Raw genomic sequence first — 11,004 nt, 5'->3', positions numbered from 1 at the left:
CAGGGTCCTTGGCTTGCTCTACTACTACATATTATTTACAGTTGAGTAAAAGTTAAACCTGAAAAGTATCCTACAATTCTAATAGCATGCAAATCATATTTCAACCCACGACATTGTGTATGAATGAGAGAATATATGAGAGATTGTAGACTTGTTTTATTTTAATTATGTCAATTACCTCCAGATGGGCTGTTATTTACTTCTGCATTCCAGGACCAGAAACCAGTTTAACCGTAACAAGCATACTGCAAAATAACCGACGACTGGCAGTCAAACTACATACTACTGTTGAACTCAGTATGCAGTATACAGTATATCCTGCATACTGATTCAGATAGTAGTATGTGGTACGCAGTTTCGAAAACAGCCTAAGTCTGATTCTCCGGTTTCGCTCATGTTTTGAAATCAACTCGCGAAAGCAGAATGCTTCCGGTTAAAAAGACTGACTTTGCAATCGTCCAATCAGCGACAACCTTTGTCGACTGCAGGTAACTACCTTTTCCGTTAAAGATAATGTCATTGTGTTTTTTGATTTGTTGTTGTGTTTTTTGATTTGTTGTTGTGTTTTCTTATTTATTGTTGTGTTTTTTGATTTGTGGTTGTGTTTTTTGATTTGTTGATGTGTTTTGTGATTTGTCGTTGTGTTTTGCACTTCAGGGCCACCGTAGCAATGACTCTCATGCCGCTCAGAACAGTGCTACAAGCTACAAACATCCACAGATCACACACCAGCTACTTCACTTGGACTGCCCCCAAGAAAGAATTCAATCAGTTGACTAAAGTGCACGTCATTTTGAGAGACAATGCAATCATTTTCTGAGATCCCAAAGCTTTAGAGACAAGGTTATTATATATTTGCTTTTAATTCTAGTGATGAGTCAGTGGACCATATTTCTCTTCAGTTTCAACAGATATACCTAATCTACTGTCATAACTGTGTCCTATCAGGGCAAAATTGAGGACAGATCAACCCCCAAACCCCCCCATCTCCTCTCCCCCCACAATCGACATACTAGTAAAGGCATTGATCTTGTAACTGAAATTCAAATGGCAATCAATGCTGATGCTATTTCTGGTTTGACAGTAGCCATGACAAGGGTACCAGACACAATGCAGTGAGAAGACTGATCTTGTGACGTATTCCACTTGAAGCTGTAAATAAGGAGAAAATGAAAACACATTAGTTGAATCAATAGTTTTGCAAATTGATATAGTTTTGATCAGGCAGCACTGAACATTGCTTACATATGCCATTGATGGTGATAGAGGTTCCTTCAATGTCAAAGCCAACTACAATTGATGATGCATTAAACAAAACTTCTGCAATCTGAGTGGCATTAGGAACAAATGTGCTGAGAAATGCAAGCCTCATAAAAGTGATGATTGATCCATTTCTGCAGAGGGAGGGGAAATAATATTTTGTCAGATTCAAGATCAAGATAATATTCTAAAGTTGTAACTTGTTCATTGTGAAATAGTACCTGAAGGCGGTGACGTTTAAAGAATGGAACGAGGATTGGAATGTATTTTTAAACAGAGGTTCAATCTGCAGAAATAAAAACAAAGATATTTTTAAAAAATGTAATGGTATATTTCACTTAAGGTCACTTCACTGTGTATTACATAAGATCATTGTGATCAGAAAATAAGTTACATTTTACTTTTCTTGAGTATGGAAGATTTGATTTTGATGTTTGAGACATACCTGTGTCGTTATAATTGAAGATCTGCTCTTAAAACCTGGGGATGATGTATTCAGCAAATCATTTGTAAAAGAGGTGAGCAGAGATCTGAAAGTCACGTTTACAAGTATATTTGATGTAGAAGCAGGAGCTGCAGTGGCTGGTGCTGCAGTGGCAGGGGCTGCAGTGGCTGGTGCTGCAGTGGCTGGTGCTGCAGTTGTAGCTGCAACTGGAACCGGACCATCTATAAAAAATGATTGTAAAGGAATATGTTAATGATCATTTGTGCTCAAACCAAATAGATTTCTTTATCAGAGTTGACATCAAACTAACACTGGTGTCAAATTCACAAACCTAAAAGAATTGTCAGAGTGATATTTACTTACCCACTACTGAAACTGCATTAGAATTAAAGCTCACGTCATAGCTATTTTTATCATTTGCAGCTTGAACAAGAGTTTGAGCAACAGCACTATTCTGTGGGAGGTGTGCAGCTGGAGTAGTTTGGTTGAAAGTAATTGCAAGATCTGCTTCAACTCCGTCAGCTCGTGTTGTAACAGATCTGTATAATGATGCCAAATGAGACAACACATTAGGTAATTCTGTTGCTGACTGCGAGTGAGACTTAAACTATGAAAAATACCATGTACATTTAAAAGTGTTAATCCTAAATATAAATAAATGGCCATTTCTCTACATCAGAAAGAAAAAAGATTTTACCTGAAACCTGTCACAGAGCATTTCACAAAGAGGTCACCATATTCTCTTCGGTATATGACTTCACACTGAAAAAAAGAACAGGAAGATGTAAGGACCTTTTGTTGGTTAGAAACAATTTTCTTCAAATCAAACTTCACAAAAAAACAAGAATTGGATTCAGGTCTACAGAACTTTACTATATGAATTACTCTCTTTGATAACTCATGGATGCAACCGATGCAGTCATGAAAATGCATTAGATTTTAAAACTACTCACTGTTTGTACAAGTCTTCTTTCAAGATCCTGGTATTCAGCGCTAGTGGAATCATTAAATGCATCTGTAAAAGTTTCGTTTACCAACATAACTTCAAGCATATAAACAGGTTCAGCTGCTGTGGTTGTCGTTTGAGCGGCAGTTGTTGGTATAAAGAATGTGGCTGTTCGAGCAGCAGTGGTTCTTGTTTGAGCACTCGTGGTCGTTGTTGGAGCTCCTGTCATTGTTGTTGGAGCTGCTGTCATAGTTGTAGGAGCAGCTGTGGTTGTTGAAGCTGCTGTGGTTGTCAATGGAGCGGTTGTGGTTGTTGTTGGAGTTGCTGTCGTGGTTGGAGGAGCAGCTGTGGTTGTTGGAGCAGCTGTAGTGATTGTTGGAGCTGCAGTGGTAGTTTTGGGAGAAGCTGTGGTTGTCATGGGAGCTGTAGTGTTTGTTGTTGCAGCAGCTGTGGAGGTTGTTGGAGCTACTGTGGTTGTTAGAGACGCTGTTTTTGTTGTAGGAGCAACTGTGGTTGTTGTTGGAGGAGCAGTGGTAGTTGTTGGAGCACTTGTGGTTGTTGTTGGAGCTGCTGTGGTTGTTGGAGCTGCTGCTGTTGTTGGATCGACTGTAGTTGTTTTTGCTGTTGGAGTAGCAGTGGTTATTGTTGGAGCTGCTGCTGTTGTTGAAGCAGCTGTGGTTGTTGTCGGAGCCGCTGTCAACATTGCAGGAGCTGCTGTAGTTGTTGGAACTACTATGGTCGTAGTTGGAGCAGCTGTTGTGATTGTTGGAGCAGATGTGTTTGTTGTTGGACCTGGTGTTATGGTTGTAGGAGCAGCTGTTGTTGTAGCAGCTCTCATTGGTGTTGGAGCAGCTGTGGTTGTTGATTGAGCTGCTGTTGTGGTTGTAGGAGCAGCTGTCGTTGGTGTTGGAGCAGCTGTGGTTGTTGTTGCAGCAGCTGTGGTGGTTAATGGAGCTGCAGTGGTAGTTGTGGGAGAAGCTGTGGTTGTTGATTGAGCTGCTGTTGTGGTTGTAGGAGCAGCTGTCGTTGGTGTTGGAGCAGCTGTCGTTGGTGTTGGAGCAGCTGTGGTGGTTGTTGGAGCTGCTGTTGTTGTCATTGGAGTAGATGTGGTTGTTGTTGGAGCTGCTGTTGTGGTTGTAGGAGCAGCCGTGGTTGATGTTTGAGCTACTGTCGTCGTTGGAGCTTCAGTGGTTGGTGTTGGAGCAGCTGGGGTTGTGGTTGTTGCGGCTGTGGTTTTTGTTTGAGCTGCTGTTTTTGTTGGGGCTGCAGTGGTGGGTTTTAGAGCTGCTGTGATTATTGTTGGAGCTGCTGTTGTTGTTTTTGTACGATCAGCTGTTGTTGTTGTTGGAGCCGCGATCAACGTTGTCGGAGCAGCTGTGGTGGTTGTTGGAGCTGTTGTGGTTGTTGTTGGACCTGCTGTTGTGGTTGTTGGAGAAGCTGTCGTTGGTGTTGGAGCAGCTGTCGTTGGTGTTGGAGCAGCTGTGGTTGTGGTTGGAGCAGCAGTGGTTGTAGATTGAGCTGCTGTTGTTGTTGTAGGAGCAGCTGTGGTTGTTGGAGGAGCTGTTGTGGTTGTTGGAGCAACTGTCGTTGGTGTTGGAGCAGCTGTGGTTGGTGTTGGAGCAGCTGTGGTTGTTGTTGGACCTGCTGTTGTGGTTGTTGGAGCAGCTGTGGTTGGTGTTGGAGCAGCTGTAGTTGGTGTTGGAGCAGCTGTGGTTGTGGTTGGAGCAGCTGTGGTTGTTGATTGAGCTGCTGTTGTGGTTGTAGGAGCAGCTGTGGTTGTTGGAGGAGCTGTTGTGGTTGTTGGAGCAGCTGTCGTTGGTGTTGGAGCAGCTGTGGTTGTTGTTGGAGCAGCTGTGGTTGTTGTTGGACCTGCTGTTGTGGTTGTAGGAGCAGCTGTGGTTGTTGGTGGAGCAGCTGTGGTTGTTGTTGGACCTGCTGTTGTGGTTGTTGGAGCAGCTGTGGTTGGTGTTGGAGCAGCTGTAGTTGTTGATTGAGCTGCTGTTGTGGTTGTAGGAGCAGCTGTTGTTGTTGGAGCAATTGTGGTTGTTGTTGGAGCGGCTGTGGTTGTTGTTGGAGCAGCTGTGGTGGTTGATGGAGTTATTGTCGTTGGTGTTGGAGCAGCTGTCGTTGGTGTTGGACCTGCGGTTGTGGTTGTTGTTTGAGCTGCTGTTTTGGTTGTAGAAGCAGATGTTGTTGTTGGAGCAGATGTGGTTGTTGATGGAGCTATTGTCGTTGTTGTTGGAGCGGCTGTGGTTGTGGTTGTAGGAGCTGTGGTTGTTGATTGAGCTGCTGTTTTGGTTGTAGAAGCAGATGTTGTTGTTGGAGCAGATGTGGTTGTTGTTGCAGCAGTTGTGGTCATTGTTGGAGCAGCTGTTGTTGTTGGAGTCGCTGTCAACGTTGTAGGAGCTGCTGTGGTTGTTAGAGCAGCTGTTGTTGTTGGAGCAGCTGTGGTTGTTGGAGCAGGTATGGTTGTTGTTGGAACTGCTGTTGTGGTTGTAGGAGCTACTGTTCTGGTTATTGGAGCAGCTGTAGTTGGTGTTGGAACAGCTGTGGTTGTAGTTTGAGCTACGGTCGTCGTTGGAGCTGCAGTGGTTGTTGTTGGAGCTGCTGTGCTAGTTGTGGGAGCTGTTGCCGTTGTTGTTAGAGCGGCTGTGTTTGTTGTTGGAGCATCTGTGGTTGTTGTTGTACGACCAGCTGTTGTTTTTGGAGCTGCTGTTGTGGTTGATGGAGCTGCAGTGGTAATTGTAGGAGAAGCTGTGGTTGTCGTTGGAGCTGCAGTGGTTGTTGTTGGAGCGGCTGTTGTTGTTGTTGGAGCAGCTGTTGTTGTTGTTGGAGCTGCTATCAATATTGTAGGAGCAACTGAGGTGGTTCTTGGAGCAGCTGTTGTGGTTGTAGTAGCTGCTGTTGTTGTTGCAGCGGCTGTGGTTGTTGTTGGAGCAGATGTGGTTGTCGTTGGAGCTGCAGTGGTTGTTGTTGGAGCGGCTGTTGTTGGTGTCGGAGCAGCCGTCGTTGGTGTTTGAGCAGCTGTCGTTGGTGTTGGAGCAGCTGTCGTTGGTGTTGGAGCAGCTGTTGTGGTTGTAGTAGCTGCTGTTGTTGTTGCAGTGGCTGTGGTTGTTGTTGGAGCAGATGTGGTTGTTGTTGGAGCAGCTGTGGTTGTAGATGGAGAGGCTTTAGTTGTTGGAGCAACTGTGGTTGTTGTTGGAGCTGCAGTGGTAGTTGTTGGACCTAATGTGGTTGTTGTTGGAGCACCTGTGGTTGTTGTAGCAGCTGTGGTTGTTGTTGGAGCCTGTATGGTTGTTCGTGGCGCTGCTGTTGTTGTTGTTGGAGCTGGTGTCGTGGTTGTGGGAGCAGCTGTTGTCGTTAGAGAAGCTGTTGTTGTTGGAAAAGCTGTAGTTGTTTGAGCTGCTGTTGTTCTTGGAGCCTGTATGGTTGTTCTTGGAGCTGCTGTTGTTGTTGTTGTTGTTGGAGCTGTTGTCGTGGTTGTAGGAGCAGCTGTCGTGGTTGCAGAAGCAGCTGTTGATGTTGAAGCAGCTGTTGTTGTTGAAGCAGATGTGGTTGTTTTTAGAGCTGCAGTGGTAGTTGTTGGACCTAACGTGGTTGTTGTTGGAGCAGCTGTGGTTGTTGTTGGAGGAGCTGTTGTGGATGTAGGAGCTGCTGTGGTTGTTGGAGCAGCAGTGGTTGTTGTTGCAGCAGTGGTTGTTGTTGGAGCCTGTATGGTTGTTGTTGGAGCTGTTGTCGTGGTTGTAAGAGCAGCTGTTGTTGTTGGAGCTACTGTGGTTGTTGTCGGAGCTGTTGTTGTTCTTGGAGTTGCAGTGGCTGTTGGAGAAGCTGTCGTTCGTGTTGGAGCAGCTGTGGTTGTTATTGGAGCCTGTATGGTTGTTGTTGGAGCTGTTGTCGTGGTTGTAAGAGCAGCTGTTTTTGTTGGAGCTACTGTGGTTGTTGTCGGAGCTGTTGTTGTTCTTGGAGTTGCAGTGGCTGTTGGAGAAGCTGTCGTTCGTGTTGGAGCAGCTGTGGTTATTGATTGAGCTGCTGTTGTGGTTGAAGGAGAAGCTGTTGTTGTTGGAGTAGCTGTCATGGGAGCTGCTGTGTTTGTTGTTGAAGCAGCTGTGGTTGTTGTTGGAGCAGTTGTTGTTGTTGTTGTTGTTGTTGTTGGAGCCGCTGTCAACGTTATAGGAGCTTCTGTGGTTGTTGTTGGACCTGCTGTTGTGGTTATTGGAGCAGCTGTTGTTGGTGTTGGAGTAGCTGTGGTTGGTGTTGGAGCAGCTGTGGTTGTTGATTGAGCTTCTGTTGTTGTTGTTGGAGCTGCTGTGGTTGTTGTTGGAAATGCTATTGTTTGAGTAGCTGTGGTTGTTGGATCAGTTGTGGTTCTTGGAGAAGTTGTGGTTGGTGGAGCTGCTGTTGTGGTTAAAGGAGATGCTGTTGTGGTTGTTGGAGCAGCTGTGGTTGGTGTTGGACCTAATGTGGTTGTTGGAGCAGCTGTCGTTGGTGTTGGAGCAGCTGTCGTTGTTGTTGGAGCTGCTGTTGTTTGAGCAGCTGTGGTTGTTGGAGCAGCTGTGGTTGTTGGAGCAGCTGTGGTTGTTGGAGCAGCTTTGGTTGTTGGAGAAGCTGTCGTTGGTGTTGGAGCAGCTGTGGTTGTGGTTGGAGCAGCTGTGGTTGTTGATTGAGCTGCTGTTTTGGTTGTAGGAGCTGCTGTTGTGGTTGAAGGAGATGCTGTTGTGGTTGTTGGAGCAGCTGTGGTTGGTGTTGCACTTAATGTGGTTGTTGGAGCAGCTGTCGTTGGAGCAGCTGTAGTGGTTGGAGGAGCTGCTGTTGTGGTTGTAGGAGCTGCTTTTGTGGTTGTAAGAGCTGCTGTTGTGGTTGTTGGAGCAGCTGTTGCTGTTGGAGCAGCTGTCATTGGTGTTGGAGCAGCTGTGGTTGTTAGAGCAGGTGTCGTTGGTGTTGGAGCAGCTGTTGTGGTTGGAGGAGCAGCTGTGGTTGTTGGAGAAGCTGTCGTTGGTGTTGAAGCAGCTGTGGTTACGGTTGGAGCCGCTGTCGTTGGTGTTTGAGCAGCTGTCGTTGGTGTTGGAGCAGCTGTCGTTGGTGTTGGAGCAGCTGTCGTTGGTGTTGGAACAGCTGTGGTGGTTGATGGAGCTGCAGTGGTTGTTGTTTGAGCTGCTGTGGTTGTTGTTGGAGTAGCTGTTGTGGTTGTAGTAGCTGCTGTTGTTGTTGCAGCGGCTGTGGTTGGTGGAACTGTTGTACTTGTTGGGACAGCAGTGGTTGTTGTTGGAGAGGCTGTGGTTGTTAGAGCAACTGTGGTTGTTGTTGGAGCTGCTGTGGTTGTTGGAGAAGCTGTTGTTGGTGTTGGAGCAGCTGTCGTTGGTGTTGGAGCAGCTATGTTTGTTGATTGAGCTGTTGTTGTGGTTGTAGTAGCTGCTGTTGTTGTTGCAGTGGCTGTGGTTGTTGTTGGAGCAGATGTGGTTGTTGTTGGAGCAGCTGTGGTTGTAGATGGAGAGGCTGTGGTTGTTAGAGCAACTGTGGTTGTTGTTGGAGCTGCTGTGGTTGTTGGAGAAGCTGTTGTTGGTGTTGGAGCAGCTGTCGTTGGTGTTGGAGCAGCTATGTTTGTTGATTGAGCTGTTGTTGTGGTTGAAGGAGAAGCTGTGGTTGTTGGAGCAGTTGTGGTTGTTTTTGGAGCTGCAGTGGTAGTTGTTGGACCTAATGTGATTGTTGTTGGAGCAGCTGTGGTAGTTTTTGGAGAAGCTGTGGTTGTCGTTGGAACTGCAGTGGTTGTTGTTGGAGCTGCAGTGGTAGTTGTTGGACCTAATGTGGTTGTTGTTGGAGCAGCTGTGGTAGTTTTTGGAGAAGCTGTGGTTGTCGTTGGAACTGCAGTGGTTGTTGTTGGAGCTGCAGTGGTTGTTTTAGCAGCTGTGGTTGTTGTTGGAGCCTGTATGGTTGTTCGTGGAGCTGCTGTCGTGGTTGTGGGAGCAGCTGTTGTCGTTAGAGCAGTTGTTGTTGTTGGAAAAGCTGTAGTTGTTTGAGCTGCTGTTGTTCTTGGAGCCTGTATGGTTGTTCTTGGAGCTGCTGTTGTTGTTGTTGTTGTTGGAGCTGTTGTCGTGTTTGTAGGAGCAGCTGTTGTTGTTGGAGCAGCTGTGGTTGTTGGAGCAGCTGTCGTGGTTGCAGAAGCAGCTGTTGATGTTGGAGCAGCTGTTGTTGTTGAAGCAGATGTGGTTGTTTTTGGAGCTGCAGTGGTAGTATTTGGAGAAGCTGTGGTTGTCGTTGGAACTGCAGTGGTTGTTGTTGGAGCTGCAGTGGTAGTTGTTGGACCTAATGTGTTTGTTGTTGGAGCAGCTGTGGTTGTTGTTGGAGGAGCTGTTGTGGATGTAGGAGCTGCTGTGGTTGTTGGAGCAGCAGTGGTTGTTGTTGGAGCAGCAGTGGTTGTTGTTGGAGCAGCTGTGGTTGTTGTTGGAGCCTGTATGGTTGTTGTTGGAGCTGTTGTCGTGGTTGTAAGAGCAGCTGTGGTTGTTGTCGGAGCTGTTGTTATTCTTGGAGTTGCAGTGGCTGTTGGAGAAGCTGTCGTTCGTGTTGGAGTAGCTGTGGTTGTTGATTGAGCTGCTGTCATGGGAGCTGCTGTGTTTGTTGTTAAAGCAGCTGTGGTTGTTGTTGGAGCAGTTGTTGTTGTTGTTGTTGTTGTTGTCGGAGCCGCTGTCAACGTTACAGGAGCTGCTGTGGTTGTTGTTGTTGCTGCTGTTGTGGTTATTGGAGCAGCTGTCGTTGGTGTTAGAGCAGCTGTGGTTGTTGATTGAGCTTCTGTTGTTGTTGTTTGAGTAGCTGTGGTTGTTGGATCAGTTGTGGTTGTTGGAGCAGCTGTGGTTGGTGTTGGACCTAATGTGGTTGTTGGAGCAGCTGTCGTTGGTGTTGGAGCAGCTGTGGTTGTTATTGGAGCTGCTGTTGTTTGAGCAGCTGTGGTTGTTGGAGCAGCTGTGGTTGTTGGAGAAGCTGTGGTTGGTGGAGCTGCTGTTGTGGTTGTTGGAGCAGTTGTGGTTGTTGGAGCAGCTTTGGTTGTTGATTGAGCTGCTGTTTTGGTTGTAGGAGCTGCTGTTGTGGTTGAAGGAGATGCTGTTGTGGTTGTTGGAGCAGCTGTGGTTGGTGTTGCACTTAATGTGGTTGTTGGAGCAGCTGTCGTTGGAGCAGCTGTAGTGGTTGGAGGAGCTGCTGTGGTGGTTGTAGGAGCTGCTTTTGTGGTTGGAGGAGCTGCTGTGGTGGTTGTAGGAGCTGCTTTTGTGGTTGTTGGAGCAGCTGTTGCTGTTGGAGCAGCTGTCGTTGGTGTTGGAGCAGCTGTGGTTGTTGGAGCAGGTGTCGTTGGTGTTGGAGCAGCTGTTGTGGTTGGAGGAGCAGCTGTGGTTGTTGGAGAAGCTGTCGTTGGTGTTGAAGCAGCTGTTGTTATGGTTGGAGCCGCTGTCGTTGTTGATTGAGCTACTGTGGTGCTTTGTGGGGCTGCTGTGGTTGTTGTTGTTGGAGTTGCTGTCTTAGCTCCAGGAACAGCTGTGGTTGTTGGAGCAGTTGTGGTTGTAGATGGAGCAGCTGTGGTTGTTGGAGCAGCTGTGGTTGTAGATGGAGCTGCTGTCGACGTTGTTGGAGCTGTTGTCGTGGTTGTAAGAGCAGCTGTTGTTGTTGGAGCAGCTGTAGTTGTTGGAGCAGCTGTCGTTAGTGTTGAAGCAGCTGTGGTTGTTGTTGAAGCTGATGTGGTTTTTGTCGGAGCAGCTGTGGTTGTTGTTGGAGCCGATATAGTTGTTGTTGGAACTGCTGTTACGGTTGTGGGAGCTTCTGTGGTTGTTGGAGCAGCTGTTGTTCTTGGAGTTGCAGAGATTGTTGGAGAAGCTGTCGTTGGTGTTGGAGCAGCTGTTGTTGGTGTTGGAGCAGCTGTGGTTGTTGATTGAGCTGCTGTTTTGGTTGAAGGAGAAGCTGTTATTGTTTGAGCAGCTGTGGTTGTTGGAGCAGCTGTCGTGGAAGCTGCTGTGGTAGTTGTTGAAGCAGATGTGGTTGTTGTTGGTGCAGCTGTGGTTGTTGTTAGAGCTGCAGTGGTGGTTGTAGGAGCTGCTGTTGTGGTTGTAGGAGCTGCAGTTGTGGTTGTTGGAGCAGCTGTGGTTGTTGTTGAAGCTGCTGTGGTTGTTGTAAGAGCAGCTGTGGTTGTTGTTGGAGCCGATATAGTTGTTGTTGGAGCAGCTGTGGTTGTTGTTGGAGCAGCTGTGGTTGTTGGAGCAACAGCTGTGGTTGTTGTTGGAGCAACTGTTTTTGTAATTGGAGCTGTTGTCGTGGTTGTAGGAGCAGCTGTTGTTGTTGGAGCAGCTGTTGTTGTTGGAGTAGATGTGGTTGTTTT

General features: G+C 46.9%; 1 protein-coding gene across 1 annotated transcript; it reads right to left on the bottom strand.

Annotated features, from left to right (window-relative positions):
- Positions 1-1,004: 1,004 nt before the first annotated feature.
- Positions 1,005-10,497, bottom strand: LOC136177518 (uncharacterized; the record flags this gene model as incomplete). Its single annotated transcript, XM_065950942.1, has 14 exons — positions 1,005-1,152; positions 1,246-1,394; positions 1,482-1,546; positions 1,706-1,926; positions 2,069-2,244; positions 2,403-2,467; positions 2,659-3,833; positions 4,791-4,940; positions 5,221-5,263; positions 5,428-5,798; positions 5,901-6,305; positions 6,818-7,383; positions 8,686-9,096; positions 9,880-10,497. Coding segments are annotated over 8 exons (3,630 nt in total), but the record flags the coding sequence as incomplete, so codon positions are not given.
- Positions 10,498-11,004: the final 507 nt, after the last annotated feature.

This window comes from Labrus bergylta, chromosome 22 (assembly GCF_963930695.1).
Source record: "Labrus bergylta chromosome 22, fLabBer1.1, whole genome shotgun sequence".
NCBI classification, from domain to species: domain Eukaryota; kingdom Metazoa; phylum Chordata; class Actinopteri; order Labriformes; family Labridae; genus Labrus; species Labrus bergylta.
The sequence above is the reverse complement of the archived record's forward strand: the minus strand, read 5'-3'. Positions and strand labels throughout refer to the sequence as shown.